This window comes from Sebastes fasciatus, chromosome 1 (genome assembly GCF_043250625.1).
Source record: "Sebastes fasciatus isolate fSebFas1 chromosome 1, fSebFas1.pri, whole genome shotgun sequence".
Taxonomy (NCBI): domain Eukaryota; kingdom Metazoa; phylum Chordata; class Actinopteri; order Perciformes; family Sebastidae; genus Sebastes; species Sebastes fasciatus.
In genome coordinates, this window is record NC_133795.1 from 27,581,530 (window position 1) to 27,605,403 (window position 23,874).

The 23,874-nt window shown below is 38.9% G+C and overlaps 2 protein-coding genes across 2 annotated transcripts in view; both read right to left on the minus strand.

The window, feature by feature from the left end:
- The window catches only part of mov10a (Mov10 RNA helicase a), a 17,594-nt gene extending 3,916 nt beyond the window's left edge, over window positions 1–13,678 (minus strand). The window contains exons 1-21 of the mRNA XM_074640986.1: window positions 13,079–13,678; window positions 12,875–12,980; window positions 12,575–12,765; window positions 9,544–9,785; window positions 9,191–9,437; window positions 8,453–8,590; window positions 8,193–8,355; window positions 7,838–7,989; window positions 7,573–7,743; window positions 6,910–7,057; window positions 5,692–5,853; window positions 5,054–5,157; window positions 4,832–4,929; window positions 3,814–3,912; window positions 3,477–3,585; window positions 3,269–3,386; window positions 1,973–2,164; window positions 1,811–1,882; window positions 1,475–1,600; window positions 608–696; window positions 172–290 (exon numbers count right to left, since the gene is read on the minus strand). Coding sequence (XP_074497087.1) covers window positions 172–290; window positions 608–696; window positions 1,475–1,600; window positions 1,811–1,882; window positions 1,973–2,164; window positions 3,269–3,386; window positions 3,477–3,585; window positions 3,814–3,912; window positions 4,832–4,929; window positions 5,054–5,157; window positions 5,692–5,853; window positions 6,910–7,057; window positions 7,573–7,743; window positions 7,838–7,989; window positions 8,193–8,355; window positions 8,453–8,590; window positions 9,191–9,437; window positions 9,544–9,785; window positions 12,575–12,765; window positions 12,875–12,980; window positions 13,079–13,200 — 2,968 coding nt within the window. The 5' untranslated portion in view covers window positions 13,201–13,678. The remainder of the gene's footprint in view (window positions 1–171; window positions 291–607; window positions 697–1,474; window positions 1,601–1,810; window positions 1,883–1,972; window positions 2,165–3,268; window positions 3,387–3,476; window positions 3,586–3,813; window positions 3,913–4,831; window positions 4,930–5,053; window positions 5,158–5,691; window positions 5,854–6,909; window positions 7,058–7,572; window positions 7,744–7,837; window positions 7,990–8,192; window positions 8,356–8,452; window positions 8,591–9,190; window positions 9,438–9,543; window positions 9,786–12,574; window positions 12,766–12,874; window positions 12,981–13,078) is intronic.
- A 2,770-nt stretch (window positions 13,679–16,448) lies between these two features.
- LOC141771103 (F-actin-capping protein subunit alpha-1) lies at window positions 16,449–22,628 on the minus strand. The gene is made up of 10 exons (XM_074641032.1): window positions 22,503–22,628; window positions 20,825–20,888; window positions 20,318–20,369; window positions 20,161–20,224; window positions 19,809–20,015; window positions 19,640–19,719; window positions 19,411–19,489; window positions 19,248–19,319; window positions 18,315–18,377; window positions 16,449–17,371 (listed from the first exon to the last, which is right to left on the minus strand). Exons 1-10 carry the CDS (start codon window positions 22,536–22,538, stop codon window positions 17,231–17,233), a joined length of 858 nt encoding a protein of 285 aa, XP_074497133.1. The 5' UTR covers window positions 22,539–22,628; the 3' UTR covers window positions 16,449–17,230.
- Between the last annotated feature and the right edge of the window lie 1,246 nt (window positions 22,629–23,874).

Consider the following 23,874-nt stretch of genomic DNA (forward strand, 5'->3'; position numbering starts at 1 on the left):
CACACAACTTTAGTTTCTCACAAGCAGAATATTTCATGACTGCTTTGTGCAAGTGATATTAGAGTGAATAAATGTTTTGTTCAGATGCAATTATTACTATTTCAGCTGGTAATGATCAAGCCTAGCATCACTTGAAGGCCATCTGTTTGAGGTTATTATATCTGTACTCACTGTCAGAATCCACGTTGATTTTCAGGGTTGCCAGTCTTGACACAATATCGTCCTCTCCTTCTGCGTCTTCGAAGTCAAATCCGGTGTAACCCTTCTCCTCCACACAGTAGCTGATGAACCTGCAGATGAAAAACCACAAATTGTGCAAAACAAGTCCTTATAGTGCTAAAAAAAAGAAGGAAATATTGACATCTAAAGCTCCATGGCAACTGTGTAAACTTCATCTGCTGACGAAGATGTGTGATAAGCTCCAGAACAGTTTCTAAATCGACCTTGTGATGAGATTGTTTTGTCGACAACTACTGTTTCAATGGTCAAGAATGCACTCCAAATCTCAATAATCACATCACGTCTCCATACAAGGCTCTTAACTCAGTGTACTGCGACAGAAAGAATGCTCTTGTTGTATTTTGTAATGTGGCCTGCTTTGCCTTACTTCTCCCAGGTGGGGTCCTTGTTGAGGATCACAGGGTTTCCCACGACGATCAACAGGGACCTGGCTCTGGTCAGGGCCACGTTGAATCTCTGCAGAGTAGATAAACACATATAGAAAATGAAACAAGAAGCATAGTCAAATATCCTGCTGGTTTTATTATCACTTTATATAAAAGGAAGGAATTAGGGCTGTCAAAGTTAAGTTTTAACGCCACTAATTTCTTTAACGCATGAATGCAACTTATGATTTTTAGGTTGTAGTGGGCTCTTCAAAGCTAGAGTGAAAATACTGGCATCTAAACTAGAAAACCTAAGGAATCCATTGGTACCAACCATGTCATACTAGCTTGTCGCGAAGGAGGCTAAATAATGCTCCCAACTTACGCTAAATTATGATGAGGAAAATCTGGCATGGCCAATTTCAAAGGGGTCCCTTGACCTCTGACCTCAAGTTATGTGAATGAAAATGTGTTCTATGGGTACCCACGAGTCTCCCCTTGCTAATCGCATGCAGTATGGGACAAGTCATAGTCAAGTCAGCACACTGACACACTGACAGCTGTTGTTGCCTGTTGGGCTGCAGTTTGCCATGTTATGATTTGAGCATATTTTCTATGCTAAATGCAGTACCTGTGAGGGTTTCTGGACAAAATTAGTCATTGTTTCGTGTTGCTACTCGATTTCCAATGATAAATATATACATACATTTGCATAAAGCAGTATATTTGCCCACTCCCATGTTGATCAGAGTATTAAATAACTGACAAATCTCCCTTTAAGGTACATTTTTAACAGATAAAAAAATGTGTGATTAATTTGCGATTAAATATTATAATCGATTGACAGCCCTAGAAGGAATATACCACACCTTTTCATTTGACAGGAATCCAATGTTGAAGTCTTTGTCCATCCTGACATAGTTGATGCTGCTGCGAACGGTAGAGACCATGATGATCTTCCTCTCTTGTCCCTGAAACTCCTCCACAGACCCCACCTGATACCGTGAAGAGAAACAGCCAATTTCAAATAATATAACTGATTGAACACAATCCTTATTTATTTCATTACACTTGTACATGGAAAGAAAATGAACAAAATCTTTTAATGTGCACGTATTGATCCTGTGCAGAAGAGATGTTAAATAAGTATCCTTGTATTTCCTCCAGCTGATACAGAGTGATGTATTTACAGCAGCATTACTAACCTTGAGCTCTTTGAGATCACCCAATCGCTTCAGAGCTGAGACCGACTTCAGTGCCTTTTGGATTTTCTCGACCTGTTAGAAAAGTAAGTACGTTAACGATGACTAGTTAAAACTCTTTTTTCCACATCTCTAAAAACACAAATGAACACCGCGCAGACTCACTTGTTTCCTGTAGGGGGCGATTATGCCGATGTCTTTGGCAGAGAGTTTAGGGAGACCCTTCTTCCCTTGCGTTTCCATCAACTTGGTGAGGTAGTCGACCAGAACTTCAATCTCAGACACGTTGAAGAAAGAGGGACTGTTGGCCTCTCTCTCATCTTTCCCCATCACTCCGTGGAAGATCAGCGGGAAACCCTGTAGTGATGTGAGCAATTATCAGTTATCCACGTGGTTTACATGCTATTTGGTGATCTGTGTACTTTGTTTACACCATGTCCCATTTCGTTTTAGTTTACTCACTGCTCGCTTTTGTTTCATGCTCGACTGCCCTAAAAGATGCATTCCTTTTTAAATGGCGCTTTTCCCTTTTATCCTAATGAGAGTTTTGATTTTTCTATCATTACTTTTTGCTCCACCTTGTTTCCAAATGCGATGGTTTTTTTCTATTATAAGTTTGTAGCAATGATTTTTGTCTTGTTTTCTGTGTCAGTCTAAGACTGGTTTCTGTGTTCAGTCCATTCAGATAATGTGGCTGTTGATGCCTTGTGACTAATTATAATTAAAGGACACTCTTCCATAAAGTTTGGGTACTTTGGAGAGACAGATTAGCAAATAAAATGGTCAAAATCAGTTTAGCAGAGGCAGAGGTATCCTGACTTAAAGTCCCTGGTATGGGTCAAGTTTCAAAAACCCTGGATCCTACACTTCCCATAATGCAACTCAATCGCATCTTTTGTATTCTGTTTATATGTAAATAAACTGTAGTTATATATGTCCAGCCATTTGACATGTAATCACTCTAAAAAGGCCTTCACACACCGGGAGCGTGACGAATAAACTACACGGAAATGCGAAATACGCGAATATTATATGTCTAGGGCTTTTATTGTGAAAGGTAAGAACGGAAGGAGTGGATCTGTCAAGGTTGAAAGGAGTAATAAAGTCTGCCGTTTTGGTTCGGACTACGGAGTGTCCGTGTTCTTTCATAAATAAAGGCGCAACTCAAGTTGTTCCGCACAACGTGATTGGTTGACGCCTTTATTAATGGTACGAAAACTATGAAAAATTGACCAGGTTCCGGAAAAAAATGACGCTGCTTTTTTGCCGTATAATCTTTGTATTCTGCGTGAAAGTATTCATGACAAAAACAACAGTTCTAAAAAATATATTGTGCGAACATTTACTTAAAACATTTACTTTACAGAATGCTTTGCTGTGTATCGGGATGATGTCTGTATTGAGATCATTTCAGAAGTTTTGAGAAATTAAAAAAACTAAAAATGTCCTTGCGGCCCACACCTTTTTGGGAAGATGTTCCCAGTTGCAGTAGGTGTCACGCTCCCACTGGTCAGCAAACACCTGCAGTTCGTTCTCATAGAACAGCTCATTGGGGACTTTCAGGATGGCAGCATGAGACCTGAGTGAAGAAAGGAGAAAAAACAGAAAGCTGAAGAGCTTTCATCAAAACTACAATGAGCAAAATGGAGGTGGAAACTGAAAGACCCACCTGTAGTTTCGCAGCAGTTTGGTGACAAAGCGGGTGTCAAAGTGCCCAGAGTCTGTGCTTTTCTGATATAAAGTGTTCTCTTTCATCAGTCTCTCAAGCAGAGAAAGCCCTAAAGAAGGAAAATCCTTGTCACAGCATGTAAGTATTTATGTGTGTATGTAAGTATTACATGTATATCCTTGAATCATGTGGTTAAGTTGAGACATTGTGAAAAAGAAGACAGCACAATTGACAGTTTAAGCTTTTCTATCCTACACTTTTAGCAGTAAAAACAACTACTATCAGGTGTGCAACAGAATACATCAAGACAAAATAATGCAATCCCCCCTGGTCTCACCGAGTCCGTGCTGCAGTGCAATAGGGGATCGAAGGATCGGCCCCAGCTGCTTGGGATCTCCTGCCAGCACCAACTGACCCTTCTCTGCACTGAGCAGACCTGATGACACAAATCCAACCAATCAGTGAAGAGATGCAGAACTTTCACCACTGGTATAGCTCTTACAAACATATACATTATGACCTTTAATCAGAAGACCACCTTAACTGAAACAGTGCAATGTGTAAGGACAGGTGATCTTACAAATGTACTGCTAGTCTGTGTTAAGATCAATATATACTCTGAGAAGGGCCGTATGGAGTCCAGAAGCAGTGAAAAGCTTCTTTCAGACTTTTGGGGAAGGCGTTTCCCAAATTTTAATTTTTTTTTAAAATTGCAAAGCCATTTCTGCAGCCGCTGGCGAGGTTTACACAGTTGTGAAAATGTACAGAGCTACAAATGCTGAGAAATTTCTGTCCTCCACATTCCTACTTCCGTCACTGGGCTGAAGAACGGCACTGATCGCCTGCTGCTGGCAGCGATTAAGAGGATGTGTGCTTTCAGAGAAGAGACAGGAGGAGAGAAACTGAAATCTGGATCAAGTTCTGTACATTGACTGAGGAGAAATCTGTTCAACTCTTCCTCTTCTCCATCAGAAGAACTTATTCTAAGCGAGTGTACACTGTTCTTTACAGTGTGACAGACATGACATTTATTTCTATTATCCTCGTGAGAATAAAAATAGTTAAGTCTGAGACATCATAAGACATCAAGAAAATGTGAAAATTTAATCTTCACCATTAAGACAATATGATTTGTATGCACTAGATTGTGATGAAAAGATCCCGCAGATTGATCAAAATTAGACACACGGTATCAAAGATGTCAAAGTCATAAGTCAGACTGATGAATGGAAGCACCGTGCACATACTCTATTAGTGTGTGTGCATGCATCTTAAAAATATGCCTCTGTTTTTAACTCTTTCATCAAGGTTTCACCAAAACAAAAGACTTGATAATTTAGATAATCAGTATTTACCTGCAATGGCTATAACACACTCTGGCTCCACTGCCTGGCCTCCTTCATCCACAAAGACATGGGTAAAATGGCCAACTGGGATTCCTCCAGATACCAGTCTGAAAACAGAAACACACAGCAGAGATTTTACGATAGCAATATGCAAGTGTAACATGACTCAGGGTGTGTAACACTAAAGAATGATGCCAAATACTGAATAATGACTGTAGACAAGCAACCTACCTGCCGGCTGTGACCATAGTTGTAACTACGATCGTGTATTTCACCAGAATTTCTTTCTCTGGAAACACAAAACGATCTTGTGCCTGGTCCCAGTTACAGTATTTCTGGAAGAGCCAAAAGAAAAATATAGTTAATCTACAGCTCAGGTGACAGGTTTTTCCATCCAGCCATCCTTAAATTACTATTACAATTCTTTATTTATGATCCACAAAATAGTTTTGGTAAACAGGCAACACTTTTACAACAATGCTTTTGACTATATGCAGAACAACTCTGTTCTTTACTTGGTTACTCAAGTCACCAACATCTGGAGCAACAAGCATCAAGAATTGTTCCCATCAAACTGGTAGACTCACTGATTTTAATCACTGTGATGAGGAGTCTTGTTGAAATGCGGGACTACTTGCTCGAGTTACTGTGACATGTAAACATTTTACAATTTTGGTTTTACTTTTAAACTCAAAATGTTATGAGTCTCACATACATCTGGTTACACATTTAGTGAATTAGATCATTCGTGTTAGTAAGCGTTTTGAATCGCAGGATATCCAAAGCTCAAATTTCAAATTTGTGCTAAATTAAGAGCTTGTTTGTAACCAGATTATCCTGTGGATGTAAACATGCCAGCTGATGCTCACCAGCAGGTTCTTGGGGACACTTCTCGGGTCTCGGCTGCTGGCGTACATACGGAAAATCTGATGAGGATCCAAGTGTGCCATCAGTCTCTCACAGAGGAGGTCACATGCACTGTTTGAAGGAGCACAGGTGAGGATGCGGGCCGACTTGTCCGCCCTGTTGACCTGTCGATGGAAGCAAAGTCAAATTCATCATTTAGAATTGCTGACAAAATATTTTTGATGCCTTGTTTTTTTTTTTTTTTAGATCAACAGCAGTGTCGGTTTAGGTAGCAATTTGTGTGTCTGGAAAGCAACAATAAAATCATGCATAATAAAAAACAAATGAGTGCATTACTGATTGATTAATTTCATAGACCCATTACAGAAGCATTTACTTCCATAACAGATGTTTTAACCTTTCATCAGTCCTCACATCCAGTTTTATGGAAGGAAATATCAAGCCCACAATATGTGATCTATCTTACTGAATACATTTACTACATTTAGCCTAGGCTTTATGGAAAATGAAGTATCCTTTATGTGGCTGTCTCTTCTTTTGTTGATGAACAGCTCCTCCGTCCACACCCACAAATTATATTTGTAATAATCTTATTATTAATAGGAGAGTTATATTTTTATTTCCACGATAGAAAAAGTTTTAGGTATTTTATATTTTTTTGTTTGCATTGTATCTGTCTTCAAAATTTATATTTATGGCTAAATAAGCAACACGTTTGAAAACATGCTTAGTTAGAGATTCACTTCATAGATATGAATAGATATAATATATATATATTTATAGAGTGTACTTCATCCTATCAAATCTGCTCCTTCAGGACTGTGTGTACGTGGATTGATCAGATTTGACTGACAGTTGTGTCTCCGTGACAGATTTCTTATTCCTATGTTGTTAAAATCTGATGGAAGATGGCAATAACTAACATCACCTTTTTTTTTCTCGCCCACTTCAACCCAGTAAGAAGAGCTCAGACAAACACAGAAATCTGTAATTCTGGCAGATAACAGTGTGTTCATATTAGGGCTGCAACTACTGATTATTTTTTTTATTGATTAATCTGCAAATTATTAATTTTCTCAACTAATTGTTTGGTCATCAAATGTCGTTTTGTCAGAGTCCAAACCTAAAATGATTGCCCCATTGCATATAGAGGAAGGCTGTTCATTCGTTTTCAGGGTCAAACTGCAGACTAATAACAGTACATCTTGAACACTTGATACCTGATGCATAGCTTCAACGAGAGTGATTGTCTTTCCAGTTCCAGGAGGCCCAAACACAAGATGAGGAGCGGGCTTTGATGATCCGGCTACGATGCGCTGGACCGCAGCATGTTGCTCCGGGTTGTTCTCCAGCTGACAGTTGAACATCCTGGAGAGTAATATGAGAAGAACGGATCTTTACACCTCGCTAATTGGTGGAACACTTTTAAAGTAAAAAATGTGGAGCAGAGACTAAACATAAGGTTGAATTAAGAAAAACATTCAAAATGTGTAGATGAAAACCTCATTTGTATTGTTACAATCAAGTCTAAGCAGATAACCGTGAACTTTGTCTGGTGTCCTCAGCCAACATAATCCTCCATATTTTACAAGAACCACTTGAGGCAAGTTAATGGCATTAAACCAAAGAACAGCCTGTTGGTACGATACGGTGGATGAGTGCCCAGAGAGAGCTGAGGCGAAGGCTGCTGAGCACACTCACTCATCATTAGGAGTTTATACACTCTTATCACCAAAGCCAGACAGTTGAAGCTTCTCTGCACTACAAGTACATGACATACAGCACTTTGAGATGGCTAGTTGTGTGTGTTTGTAGATGATACCATATCTATGAGTGTTTTTGGCGTTCTGTATGTATGAACTTTATGTGTACCGGCAGCGAACCTGAGCTTCGGCATGGAGAGATTAGCAGCCGCTGCACCGGACGGGAACAGCACTTCTTCGAGCTGATGTTTTGCTGCCAAGTCCACCGCCCGATGCTGCAGCTTCAAGGAGTACCGGTTGATAGTAAACTCCACGTCGAACTTCATATTGCTGATAAAAAACTGCAGCAACCTGAAAAGTGAGAGGAAGGTTTGGGGTTATGTTATGCTTTATTCACAGTCTGAGACGTAAACTGGGTTTCAAACATCCGTAGTACAGCTCGTACCTCTTCGAGAAGCCCAGCTTCACGCTCTCCAGCTCCACTCTGTGAACATATCCGATGTAGCAAGTGATCGGCTCGATCACGTCTCCAGATTTGGACACCCTCAGACAATCTCCTCGTAATACAGATGGACGATTCTCAGCAACACCAGGAACCTGTTGGAGAATATCAGTGTTGGCCTTCTTTCTGCTATGCGTCTTTTATTAATTTCAAACACTGAACTTACAGTAGATCGGCAAACTTTCAGAGGACAACAACAACATATAGAAATAATAAAACACCACACAAAAGGAAGCAGAGATATGGACTTTTCGTTGCTATTTAAAAACAGTAGATGTGTACTGAGAGGATTCCTTACTCTGAGTGTGAGCAGTTTTTTGTTGCTTTGGTCCAGAGTCATGGTTTGCTTGCGGAGGTCGTACTTCTTGATGTCACACTCCATCTGGATCTCTTCCAGGTGCAGCAGGAGGTGAAATCGATGAGCGTACGTCTTCATCTTTAAGGCAGAGTTGAGGAGACTCCTGGACATACAGCACACGCACACAATCATTGTGATGATGAGGGAGTTAAGCCCAGAAAATAGTGGGTTAGCTGTAAATAATGAGGTCGTTCTCTCACTTCACTGATGGCAGTTTCTGCCGGGCATCTGGAGAGAGGTACTTCGTGTCCTCCATCCCTTGTTTAGCCAGTGCCTTTAGGTAAAGAGGGTACTTATAGTCTACTAATTTCACCGTCAACTTTAGAGGCTGGGCAGAGCTGTAGAGAACAAAACACAAACACATCATGCATGAATAAAAACACAATTTCAGTAACCGTTCTGGGTCCATTTGTTGATCAATTTCAATTATAACCGAGGAAAATTGCGTCAACCAGCTCACAAATCAAATATTTTTACTGAAATCTGTAATTATGGATTTCCTGCTGCTGGGGAGAAGATCTGCACTCATTCAATTTAGAGATATTAAGACAGTGTGCTGTGTTTATCCGTTACACTCCGCGCAACATTAATTCTTAATCTATGGGACCAGCATGATTTTTTTTCTTCTTTAAAATAGTAATTGTACTGCATTTATATAGCGCCTATAGTTGGTAGCCTCAAGCAGAGATGAGTGGGCTACAGATGCCTGTTGAGCTCACTTCTTTCTAACTCCACACCCACTGTTTTTTTCATTTCAAACTTGTAGTTTTCAGACCCAAACAATGCTGCATGTAGTAGACTTAATGCAGCTCCCTCTGGAGCCACAAAAGACCCCTCAATGTGTCCAACCTGTGGAGTTCCTTTTTAGTAACAGGCATAAAAGTGCATTTCTATTTTGAGTTCTGAACTGGTTTATGATCAGCTTTTTACTAACTTACCTCTCAGGAGGTACTCCCTCCACTACCACGGTGCCAACAGGCCTGTATGTGGCCACCTTATATGGTTTGTACGGAGCAATGGGCCCCAGCTCCACAGCCAGCGGGGTCCTGGCTATCGCTTCCATCTCCCTCACAATGCAAAAGGGTGCGGATCCTGGCAGATCCGGGCAGAACTCAAAGTACATTGTGGCGGGGAAATATCCATAGTGGTTGAGCGTGTACCGAACCACAACCTCATAGCTCTCCCCTGTGAAAAGAGAGAAGGAGGCAGAGGAGGAGCAGTGATCATTAATTACCTCTCAGGGTGTTTTTAGTTAATGAAAACAGAGGGGAGGAGTGTTCCGTAGTCTCACCAGGACAGAGGAACAGCGGACAAACTCTGGTCACCCTCCTCTCATCCTCCAGAGTGAAACAGCGGATCTTGTGCAGGGCGGTGTAGAAGGTGAAGTGGATGCAGTTTGGACCCTTGTTTGCGATGTGGAACCTGAGGATGAACGACTCCCTCAGGCGTTCCACGATGATCTGAACCTTTCCACGGCTCAGCGTGGGGTCTGAGGTGATCTCAATGCCCCCCTTGTTGGCTGTCAACTCTTTCCTGTGAGAGAGAGAGAGAGAGGCATGATCAGGCTACAACTTGTAACTATAAGATGGTGTAAAAATACTCCAAAGTGAGTGCATCTCGTAACTTTCACAGTTTGATTCTGGTCGTGGGCCTATGCATGTCAACACTTCCATGTCCCCCTCTCTATATCTCCCCTTGTTTGTTGCCTCTATAGACTGTCTAATATCAGATACATGCAAAATTGCCCTAGAAAAAAATAAACATTTCATTGAGCATCTTCAGAATCTTAGTGAAAAAAAAGTTTATTATCCCCTATTATTTCTCTTCAAGGGTTTTATTTCATTTTTGGATGATGCTTTTTGCATGCTATTTGATAGCCATCAGTAGAGATAGGACAGGAAATGAGGGAAAGAGAGAGGGGGAACACTACAAAGGTCCCCGGCAAAACTGGGGACACAGTTCATCTTTAGTGCCTTAACCCCTAATTCACCAAGGCACCCCAAGACAAGTCACCAGTCTATCACAAGGCTGACACACATAACCAGTCATTCACGCTCAGATTCACTCCTATGGACAATTTAGCCTGCATGTCTTTGAGGAAACCCACACAAGCATGTGGAGAACATGCAAACTCTGCACAGAAAGGCCCCGGCAGGGTTGAACCCAGAAGCTCATCGCGACAACGCTAACCACTGCAGCACCATGCCGACGCTTATCATAAATAGGGTTGTGAGAAAATATTGAAAATATCGACAATCGCGATATTATGTTTTGTGATACTGTATCGGTTCTCAAAAACACTGTATGGATTTTTAATTAATAGTTTACACGCAAAGATGAACTCAGTCAATACTTTATTTAATTTGCAAAGATATGCACCCTCCTAGTGTATGTGGCCTCTGTGATAAATGCAAATCCCACTGTCATGATTGTATAAAAAGGTAAACTTTTTATTAGATGTTATACATATGGTGGTGTGTTCTTTAAACTATGACAGTTTTCCTAAAATCAGATTTAAAAAATTGCAATACTATATATCACCTTGCTTACAGTATCACAATACATCGCAATATATGGAATCGTAACCCCTGTATCGTGATACATATCGTATCGCCAGATTCTCGCCAATACACAGCCCTAATCATAAACGCTGCATGTGAAAAGTCGAAATGATTGCTTCCCTGTCATGGACATGACACATAATCCACCCTGATAAAGAAGGCTCAGCAACGGCCGTACTTCTTAAGGAAACTTCAAAAAAGCAGAACTCCCTCGCCAAGTCCTTGTTAACTTTTACAGAGGAGCTATAGAAAGCCTCCTGACTGGAAACATCACAACTGGCTAGGGATGTGCACAGCGGAGGACGGGAGGGCTCTGCAGCGGGTGATTAATACCTCCCAGAACATCATTGGTACCCATCTACGGAGCATCGGTGATATCGGTGAGATGAGGTGCCTGCGCAGAGCCCAAAAGATTCTAAAAGATGATACCCATACGCTGCCGTATCACCAAACTACAGAGCAGCTTCTTTCCTCAGGCTGCCAGACTCCTCAACTCATCCTCATCCTCCACACTCCACCGGAAATAAACGACTCTTCTCATAAACACATCATAGATATGTCTAGATTGCATACTGGTCTATTCATTGCAATGCATATGTGAATTTTACATTGAACTATTCTATTATGTTGGTCTTTTTATGCTCATTAACATTGTAAATATAATTTAGTTTCCTTTTTTCTTTCTTCCTTTAGTGCTACGTTTATATACTTTGTTCTATTTTACTGCCCATTTTATTTTATTCTAATCCAATTTGAGTATTTGTCTACATGTTTTCTGTGTACACGCTACAACGGCATTGCTCTGTGCAATCCTGTGTTGCATAATGACAATAAAGCTGAACCTTGAAAGGCCACCAGCCTGGACTCTTCACCCCTATGCCTTTACAGCAGTCATGCTCAACACACCTCCCATTATTAAACTTTATGTGTTCTTCTGTGAAGGGCACCTGTTTTATTATTGTCACTTTATGGTTCTGGACAAATCAAATTTAATGTGACGTGCTGACAATGAAAAATGGACTTCACTTAGGCGAACTTTTTCAAAATGTCTCACTTGATTCAATAAAGAATAATTTTATGGTAACAAACATTTTACAGCATTACATATAATACATACTAATACAAACCAAGGAAAATATCTCTTTCCCCTGTGATTACTATGATGGGGGACCTGACTGATCTGAATCTTCCCTCCCAGAGGATAAGGGGTTTTGTTAACCTGGCAATAACGGCTGGAATCATGAGGATCCCCCTAATATTACTCAGTGGATTAATGAGGTAAATTCATGTGCTCCCTTGGAAAAAATAACCTATGCTATAAGAGGTTGCCCACAGCTTTTCTATAGGATATGGGATCCATGGATCACTTATATACAATCTTATTAACCTTTCTAGGGTATTTACTTACATAATAATTATTATTTTCCACGTGCTGTTTTCTTTTTCTTTTTTCTCCACATTTATTTTATTTATTTATTTATTTAAGGTTTCTATCTTACCACCACAAACTATACTACTGTAGTACTTATTACTTTTAATTCTAACTAACTAATTAAATTATTTTATATATTATTTTTATGTTATTTTCTCTGTAACTTTACCTCTAGGGGTGGGAAGAAGGCTGGACCTGTCTCTGTGTGGGAGAGGGAGGCGATGTGTATGTGTGTATTTATGTATGTACATATTAAACCGGTGTTGTGTTTTTGTTATGTTTGGAAAAAAAGAAATACATTTTTTTCCCCAATACTTATACAAACCTACCTGTTCGCCTTCAACTTGCGAAGGACTTCCGTGGCCAGCTTCTTCTTGGGGGTCAGCACAGGGGTCACAGGGGTCAAGGGGGTCGCAGGGGAGGGTGAAGGTGTCCCAGCCGTCTTCTGAGGGCCAGAACCAGGACTGTGTGGCGCCTGAGGGGCCCGGGGCTTCCTCCACTGGTCACAGTACACTCGAACCTACCACAAGAGATATTAAAAATAGCATGCTTCCTTTTTTGCTTCTGCATTTTCCACAAAAACGTGTCCAGTCTTGTTTCCAAGAGAAATGACAGCTCATCATCCATACCTGAGGCTTGGCATCTATGTAGATTTTCCCCTGTTTTATGTGGGCTTTGTTGCACCTCAGCAGACTATAGAGGACAGTGTGAAAGTTGGGGTCTTTTATTCCTTCTCTGTGAACATGAACATACACAGAGGGATAGTGGTATTATACACAGCAGCCTGGTGGAACAAACACACACGTGATTACACACCTGTTTGTGCAGCTTACCTGCGCTTAAACTCAGAGTTGTAGATGTCCCGGAGTTGTTTCTTGCTGGTGGTGGACACTCTGTCCCCCAGGAACTCAATGAAGTCCAGTCCGGACTCCAGTGAGTCTTTAAGCGACGACATGTTGTCGTGTTGGCGACAGACTGACTGACTGACTGACTGCTGCTGCTGACTAGCGGCTGACTACCGACTGACTCAATGAGGAAGTTCATCAGCTATCACCCGGTTATCAACTCAACTCCTCCGGTATTAATGGTTGTGAGTCATCCGCTGGGACTTTCCCATACATGTTCGTAACATACGGAAGTTACCGGCATTTTTCATTCATGTTGTAGCTTTAAGATGAAGTTAAATGATGTATAAATCAACTATGTTCGCGCAGTTTACCTCAAACCTCCAGCTGGTGAGCGGTCTCCTACATACAGCTACCGGGGGAAGGGAGCGTCTGTTATTGTTTCACACAAAAGGAAAGCGAAAAACACCACATTAACAGTTCAAAGTACATATAGTTGAAACCAACAACTTTAAGTCTTTATGTTTCTCTCTTTTAAAGTTTTGCCGAAGTTTAAATTCCCCTCCCCCCGGCTATTATAGCGAGTATGCGTCATGCACCACGTTGACACTCCCTGGGCTGTAACCTAGGCTACAGCAGTGTCTCTAGAAGGTTACCCGCAAATTGCTACATCTAATCTGAGATCTGCATAAACTCTCGCGAGATTTGCTGCCCCGACGACACATCCTAACTACTTGACATCATCATCACGCGAGAGTTTCCCCCAACTCGCGGGTTACCTTCTAGACACGGCCGAGTGGAGCAGCCCTGTGTGTGCGTGGAATCATGGAAAAGTCATGGGCGTTTCCATCTATTTCAAATACATAATATACTATAATAAAACAAAATTGTCATAGTTCTAAAATACACCTAGCTGCATTAAACGATTCATTATAGCCTTATTGGATAATATTGATGACTTGGAAATATCATGCCAAAGGATAAGTAATGCAACGTGTCAGACATGTTGACATTGATTTATTATATATATCTATATATATATATATATATATATATAGATATATATATATCTATATATATAAAGTTTATATATATAGATATATATATAAAAAGTTTTATAAATATATATATATAAAGTTATATATATATTTATGACACATAATATATATAGCCTTACTTTAATGCTGAATTTTGAATTAGCCCCAAACTGATTTATTTGGAAAAAGGATTTATTGGCAAAACAATATTTCATAGATGGGTACCTGGCTGATTTTCTTCTTGGCAGATAAGAAATGTTATCTTTATTTAAAAGCTTTGCATCATCTGCTGTGGTATGGTATACTGATTTTTACTTATAGGTGAGATAAATGTGGGTTCACATGTGTTATTTATATTTTACCATTTTATTTGATTCATCTACTGTTGTACTCTGCAAATAGGATTTACTATTCATTCTTTGATTTTTAAGTTCACACTTTCATTTTTTCATTGTTGAAAACAAAATCCTCCAAGTACATAGATCACTCTTTGCATACTCTGCATATTTCCTTTGTAGAAAGAAATAATAAAACAAATGCCCCGAGAACAGTTTAGACTTAATTTCAGGCTGACTTGACTAATATTATTTAATAAGGATTGGTAAAAAAGCCTAATGTTTGGAAGCTTGTCTGCACAAATCTTTTTGCGTTTATTAAAAGCGGGAGAATTAATGCAATTGCAATTAATTCATAATTTGTAATTATATATATATATGCATTTTCAGTTAATCAGATGTTTAAATGCATATTAGAAATGATCAAACCTGTAGAAGTCATTGAATTAAACAGGGATGTTATATATCTGTGTGATAGAACATCTTAGAATAATATCTGAGGTGGAAACTCTTTGTGGTTTTCCACAGGCCCCGTTTGACTCCCAGATCCACCAGGAGTTGATCAAGGGCCGGGAGGACAACAGCCCCGAACAGCCTTCTGCATGTCGTGGTTCTTCATTTCTTTTTGAGGATGGGAGTTCTGGTAGTTCAGTTTTCGCGGCTTTGTTTGTAGTTTAGTTTCCTCACTATTTTTTTTTTTTTTTATAAGTTGGTGGGGGGAAACTTCTGACTTCCTTTTTCTTTTATCTATGTTTACGCACTGCCCTTAAATGTTATGGAGCTCTTTAGGCCCACCCAGTCATATTAGATCTCTGATCTCCCCCTTAAGAGGACTAGTGACTATGATTTATCCCAATCTAACAGATGCATTTGTAGGAGAACTTCCTGAAAATAGGAATAAGATTTGACCTCTGAGGAGAGAGATCTCTACTAGTAACTTTCTGATAAGTCCCCCTTTATGAAAGGTTTATAAGAATTATTTTAAGAGGTACTGCACACTTAAACATGTTTTTTTGAGCTGTAAACTAAATGATGACTGAACTGTGATGAAACACATCAATGCTTATTCTTCAATTCTTATCAAATCGGAATTACATGGATTCAAAATGGCTCAACACGCCATCTACTGTTTTAAATCAGCCCTAAATCCTTGCGAGGCCAATGCTGACCACAGATCAAATACAGCGTCAGAGCAACTCAATTCAATTTCATATTGCATTCAGTTTCAAGTTTATTGGAATTCAGTTCCAAACTAATACGTTCAATTTCAAATTATGCTGTTCAGATTCAGTTTTTCAATGCAATTATTCAAGTTGAGCAATTCAAATTGAAATATAAAGGATTCAAATTCAGTTTCTAGTGACACAATAGAAACAGCACAATAGAAACACAATATGTTTCTCTTGTGTCAACTAATCAATAAATCAACTAATTGTTTCAGCTGTAATTAAAATTAAATGGGGATAGAAGTTGACAATATTAACTACCTAAGTGCTGACACACAAAGTCCACAGTGCACATAGAAACAGCAGAATACATACTTGGTTATGGACATGAAACTTAAAACCAGGACAGATGTAATATTCCAAATGCACAGTGTTCAGTCACATACTGTGTATGCTTCAAGTAAATCTCAATGAAATTTGGTCTGCACAGATGAATTTACATATTTTAATAATGCCACTGCCAAACAACACAGCAAAATATATTTCAGGACTTTAAAAATACTGAGATCAGTAGTCCAAATTCCCCCAGCACAACCCCACCCACCTAAGAAAACTCTCACAAGCTGCCAACCAAACTCAGTAAGAGCTTCTATTATATTCAGTTATTTATTCATCTTAATTTTTAATTACATTTCAGTTATTTTTGTTTTTTTTGCCTAAAAACCAGTCAAATTTAGTCCAAAAAAAGAGATATGTTAGAGCGTGAACATCTGGTGCCCAGGCTCTCTAAACTCCACACATGATGTAAAACACAAATTGCTTGAAGATCATATTTTTATTTCATGAATAATAAATGTACTTACAGTTTGTATAAAAATATAGCAAAAGCTAAAGGCAAACAGCTGGCAGGAGGACACCAATACTTTATCAGTCCGGGGGGGTTATAGAGGGATTATCACCGAAAATGTCTCTCAATAACAAAGAGAACTGAAAGAAGACAAAATACGGTCAGTGAACGGGAAAAGAAAAATAATATTTATGCTTTGGCTACAACCATGCGTCCAGAGGGATGCATGCATATAAACTGATGTAAAACTGTGTAATTTGGTGCCGTCAAGTGTCTCTCAGTTAATATATAGAATTGCATACAGTATTTACCCTCTGTTAATAAAAAACTATACTATAGGAAGGTATTGGAAGCTCTTGAAGAAGATCAGTTATGTTATATAGGGAGTGTAAATTAGTTGCTACATAAAAGTCGAGGGGTTTTGGGAGAATGTGTCCATTTTGAAGCACTGAGGGATCAGAAACTGTGTGTGTTTAACAGTGACAGTGAATAACCCAAACTTTCACAGTGTTACTAAAGGCATTATTTGTTAAAAAATAATATGTTTGCAAATGAGAGACAGTTACATCACTCAATGTCACTGCAAAATGAAGGCATCCCCTCGTAGTGCATAACGGAAGCTGTCATTCTCTTGTAAAAACCCCAAACAAATGTCTCTTTTAGCAGGACATACAGTACGTAACGTTGCGTCACACATGTTTGCGCGAGCATCAGCTTCTCCCCAATTTTTCTTAAACCCAAACAGCCTCGGTCCTCTAAGCACTCTGCATCTCCTTGCCAATCTTGTAGCTGAGGATCTTGTTCCAGTCAATCTTGGTGCGGGTGACTGGGAGCTGTCTGCGTAAGGCTTTGAACGTGGTGTCCGACATGGTCTGATAGTTCTCACTGATGGCCACCTGAGAGACAGCAAAGATAAGTACGTCAGTCGTGCTTTTCTAGATAGAAACAAGTTGGACCATGATGTCATCCGTCAGCAACAGTTAATTGGACATTTTAAACAGAACATGCGAGACGTGAATTTTTTTCTCGTGTTGTATGTGCTATGGTGATTTAAGTTGATGCTTGATACTCTGGTGGTGTACAGCTAGGTAATAATATTTTTTAATTTTCAATTAGATTTTATCTTATTTTAATTTTTACTTTTCAATTTCATTTTAGTTTAGTTTCAGTTTTTCCAGAAAGGTTTAGTTTTTATACATTTAATTTTACAGTAGTTTGTTTTTTGTAGGGACAGGTATAATGTCTCAGAAGTATGCAATTTCCTTTTTCCTTTTTCCAGTAGTGATATATTGTAGTTAAAATACTAAAACTGAAATGAATTTATGTTCATTTTTATCAGTTTTTCACCCAAGCAATATTGTTTCACTTAAGTTTTTCTTAAAATATATTGTTTTCTATTTATTTCAGTTTACTAAAAATATTTTTCACTGCTTAATTTCATTTTAGTTTCAGTTTACTATAATAACCTGGTGTACAGATGACCAAACATTGGAATAACTGTTCAGTTTTGATGTGTTTAAGTTTGCTAACTTTGTCTCAAAAACCTGGAAAAAAGGCAATTATTGAATTACTATTTATTCTGATTCCTCCATGTCTATACAGGACATGTTCTGTCAGTGATTTATGAGTTTTATTGTAGACACGCAGGTCTGAAAATCAAATTGTGATGATGATTCAAATGGAGTTTTGGACTTTTTGTGCAGGTGTTTGGAAATGTGTAAGCAGTTTTCTGGATCTGGCTTACATTAATCTTTCGTGTCTTGTATAGTATTCGTGGCACAACAATAAAAACATCTCATTCACATATCGAGACAACTCGTTATTCCTAACTCCCCATACCTGGTATTCATTCTCTGCATCCTCAACGATTTTCACAAGCTCCTTTGCAGTCTGGCTCTCATTCTGGAAAAACATACATTTGTGGGTTAATTACGCAATGTAAACACACATCAACATAAATCAAATATAAAATAGTCTAATAAATCCACACTATTATTCTCTAATACTTCTGGATTATCAACACCACTTAGCTTCAGCTTTCCTATAATACACTCCAGAGTTTAAAATAGAAAAACTATTAATAAGTTAAAATACTTGTGAAATGGTTTCAGTTTATTTGATACATCATCAAGTAAGGTGTATAAATGACACACGGTTCTTTAGTTTGTTTTATGGGCTCATAGGGATGTTGAGGTAGATCAGCAGCTCAAACAAGGAACAGGTTTGCCTCATTATGTCCTCCTAGCAGGGAGGGGCTGGTTACTGTTAAGATGTAAAATAGGTAAGATAGATCTGCAGTAAATGACATCCTATAATGTTTGGTGTACTCATTGGTATGTGTGGGTGCCCATAGATAGATTGAGATGTCAGCAGTAACTTAGAGAGCTTGTATTAATGGTTTGTTCATTATTCTATGTGAATTCGGATGCTTGCTCGGTTTAGCTCACCCTATATTTACCTGGGCGGGTGGTAGGTTCCAGTTAGGTGACACTGAGAAGGTAACCTAACCCTTCACTGCAGTAAGGGAAAGGGGGAAAGGGATGTGGCAGCTTGCTGTGAGGCTGCAGCTTTCTTTTGATTCAGTTTAAATGGAGTTTTATTGAATTTCCTGAGTTTCATTTTTGCCTTTTGTTTCAGTAAACTTTTTGTTAATAAATGCCACTTGTATGCACTACTCCTGCTTATCATCTGGTTCTTCAACATCCCTTTTTAGAGTTTTCCAGTGCCAAACCATCTACCCTTTATATGAGGTGGCGGCGCTACAATACTTACAGAAACAGTCAGTGCTTCCTGTATATCTTTATGGCTGACCAGCTGCACGTTTCCATCCTCATAATAATGTACCTGGAAATAAAGACAGAGATGTAAAACAACGGTAATACAACCCTAACTTCCCAGCTCAGCTCACACTACACCTGTTAATGACTCAACATACCTGTATTTTCAAGACTCCAACCACCTGCGCTGTAGATTGCGAGACACTGAACTTCCATTCAGATCGGCAGCGACCGTTCCTGGAAACAGAAAAACGCAGAAGAATACACTTGAGAACTGATCCCAAGCACACCTAACACATCACTGCCTCTACGCTGCATCAACATTACTGTCTAAGTGAATCTGATTAGCAAGTTTAAAATGAGATCACTCTCCTCTTATCAACTTACCAGAAGTTTTTAGGCTCAAACTGATGACCCTCGATGCAAGCGATAATGGTCTGCTGGCCATCGATTGTTTTCCCATAAACCTGAAGCAGATGAAAGAGCATGAGTGGGTGATTCATTGTTGAGTAATGCTGGCGGCTGATGGCGGTGCAGAGTGGGAGAGAGATCTTACGGTGCAAACTCCACTGGGGTAGTGCTCCTTGACGTAGGCTCTCAGGGCAGAATCGCAGGCGTCTCTCCAAGACCTGAGGGCCGCCTCGCCCTCATGGGGCTTGGGGTCGCTGGCTTCCTTTCTCAGGTGGTCAAACTTGAAGGAGATCTTGTTGTGAGGGTCAAAGAAGCGGCCGTTACCCAGGTCTCCATGCTCCGTTATCAGGACCTACAGGGGACAGAGAAACCTGCCGTTACTACACCTGTTTACTCAGGTATTGCCTTTATAACGTAGAATAATGATGTCATTTTGGTGGGTTCAATGAGAAAAGCAAATGATCTAGTTTTGTTTTTTTTAAAAAGAAAAAGCTAACCTGATCTTCATATCCATCAATTTTGGCAAGGGTGAACTGATCCATGTTGTACTGGGCAAAGGCACTGTATCAAAAAAGAAAAGAAACCACAAGTTGTATGTACATCCAGAATTTCATTATTTTAAGACATTAAAAAAAAGAAAATCATGAAACTCACTGAGCCGCGCCCTCTCTGAGAAGATTATCATTGTTGAGCAGTATTCGCACATCTGAAAAGAAGAATCAACATAAGAAAATGTTTCCATACACATCAAAATGCAGTAGGGCTGGGCAATATAACAATATATATCATCAAAACAATATAAAAATTCCTATTGTATATGTTTTTCTATATAATTTCTATGGCGATATAGACCAGGCTTATATTTATTTAATTTTTCTCTATAATTTCACTTGAAACTGTTATGTTCATTTTGCACTCAAGTTCTTTTCATTTGTCAAGTATTTAATTCAAACATAAGTATACAGAAATAAGCTTTACCATGTGGTTATTTCATATAGACTATTTATTTATTTATTGAATTACCAGAAAACATGCTATATTATGATATACATCGTTATCGAGATATGAAATAACCTATATTGTGATACAAGATTGTGGCCGTATCGCCCAGCCCTAAAGTGCAGGTAGTCCTAAAGATGTCAAATCACAAATGAGGCTCACCATTGAAGACTTCATTGAACTCTCCGGGAGGAGAGTGCATCACAAAATTAGCTGCAATACGCACCTGGAAATAAATAAAATATCTTGTCATAAAACTTAAAAATAGTGAGAGGCGTCACATTATCACTAAGTACAGTGTGTAACGTGTGGATTCAGTTCCCTTCTTGCTTGTAGTCTAGCGGAATAACACAAGTCTCCTGAATTACTAACCAAATCTGCTGCATGTTTTTTTTGGAAAGTCTAGCCATATAATTCTCCTTTGCAAATGTCCCCAATGTGGGACTAATAAAGGAATATCTTATCTTTGAGGTATAGCAGGTTCTGTATATGAGAGTGGAAAAACCTGCAAGTAGCCACTAGAGTGAAGCAGAGAGCGGTCTGCTAACTTTCTTGGCTGCAGGCTTGTTGGCTCTATTTCGGCCACTCCTTAGATGGCGAACAGGGTCTGACGCCCAAGGGCTTTTCTTAGCAGCCAGTATGCAAGTGTAAGCATACAGGGTGAAGAAGCTGTGGCAGGTACTCTCAGGCTCTCATATGGCCATACTCAGTAAGGACTGTTTGGTATTGGAGACATTAACACCATCAGGCAACACGTAGAAAGGTGGAAGTCAAAAGAGAAGTTGCAAATGACCCTCTCATTAGTTTCATTTATGACCTTCCTGGCTTTAAATCAGTCCTACATCCTAATGTCGCTGCCATGTTATAGTGTGGTCGTGCCAGTGACGCCATCTGTCAGGCAGACAGGGTTATTTAGCCTCCAGGCTGCAGCTGGCAGTGACCTACAAATGGGGCTGTCCAGTTGAAAGGGCAGAGAGGGGCATAACAATGAGTAACCTAGTTTTAACTAGAATAGTCCATTCAGAGCCTGGAAAGAAAGCACTTCCAAACTCTAATTCTCCACCAAGCAGCTCAACCATTTGTGCTTATGTCTCATAATAATGATAGAAGTAAATATCTAATTAAATAGGTTAAAATGGGGGGGGGGATTTCAACCCTTTCATTACACTGACTTGTTTACATTTATTTTAAAGGTTCACTGAGGTAAAGCTGGGATGTGTAAGCTCCTGTCCCACCATGAGCTTTAGGAATGCAAAGCATTAATTTACAACATGTAGCAGCATGAGGCAGCAGCAACACCAGTAAGACCCAACAACACTGCATCTGTCCCATCAATCTGGTGCTATAAACACGTTACAGGCATACAAACTAAATACAAAACACCTTCAAACTCGACTAACTTCAACTTCTGGTGTTCTTAAGGCGGGTATAAGCAGCTAGATGGAGTTATAGTGAACTGGGTGTGGGGGGTGTTATGTCATTATCCTCACTGTAAATGCAGGAAGTACCTCCACTTCCTTCCATCTAGCATTAGCTCATCATTTATCATTATTATAAACTCATAGTCATGTTAAATCAATCTCATATGCGCATATGTTTAACCGGAGACGTACATAAGTTATCTAAGTTACACATGATGTGTATTTGTTCTAGAGGAACACAACATGCAGCTGTGAGCTGTCAGATGCAGCTCTGCTCCGGTTAGCTCCACCGACACACACCTTATACGGTCTGTTTGAGACTTCATGCTCACATATTATGTTTTATAAAGCACTGCTATTTATCAAGACAAAGGTTAAGGGTAATAGAATAGTTACAGTATGAATTTATAACGTAATACCTTCTCTTCATTGCTGAGCTCGTCGAAATCTGCCATCTTGGCTCAATGAAGCGACTGTCGGTGTGTTGCCAGGTCTGTGTGTGACTCCTCCCAACGCAGCCACAAGACCAACCAGGAAAACACTGTGTCCTGTGGTGGGGGACAGCTCTCTGTCCATGTTGTCCTCCTGATATATATACAATACATACATTTAATGACATAATAAACCACTTAGATGGATTTTGTTTGTTTGAATGAACGATGAAAAAAAAAAAAAGTAGTCTTAATATTATTATTTTTTTCAAGATAATGTTTTAAATGACTACTGAACTGACAACTGAATGAATATGTTACATTATAAATTTTTTTTTTTTTTTTAAATTAAACTCATAATGTATTTATATTCATCTATTTTATATTACTTTCACATTCAAACTGAAGCTGATAATATCCCAACCTGGCAACCCTGACGCGTTCCCGGCATGTGGGATGGATAGGACAGATATGAATATTTCCCATCTGTCCTATCCATCCCACATGCCTTGAACGTGTATATATATATAATATAATATATATATATATATATATTAAATATATATATATATATATATATATATATATAGATAATTAAATAAATATATATATATATATATATATATAAATACATACATATATATAAATAAATACATATATATGTACAAATAAATAAATAAATAAATATATAAATAAATACATTTAGAAATGTGTTATTTTCGTAGTTAATCGCGACTTGGATGTTGTCATGAACGCTATTTTACACTATGAAACTGCTAATTACGATAACTCCGAAATTACTTGAATGTTACACGTGACGTCATAGTTTGCTGATGTGTTAGGAGGATCAGGTTTGGATGCTCAGTCCACTTTGCAGCTGACACAAGCTTTTGGCTTTTGGCTTTTTATTTTTTTTTAATTGACCCAATCATATAGTACAGGCCTGACAATAAAGGGAAAGAAACAAGACAAGAAAGACTGAAAATAAAGAAAAATGGTGGGAATAAATAATGAATATGAAACGTACAAACCCCTTAAACATTATTGTATACAAGAAAATCCACTCATGATATGCATTATATAGAAGTAACAATAGTCCAGTGGGCTCATTCATCGTAAAACCAGGTCACTCACTGTAGATCACTGGGCAACACTTTCATATACTGTATTTATGAAGCTGCTACTACTAGCCTTTTAAGCTTTTATTATGGCATTGAGCCTTTCCATTGGAATAAACAAAAGTTTCTCAATACCGTTATGTATTCAGGTTGAGGTCATCCAATCAAAAAGATTGTATTGTTTTCCCCCGTAAGAAAAGGAGTTTGTATAGGAAACTTAGTCTATTATTATTATTACATGG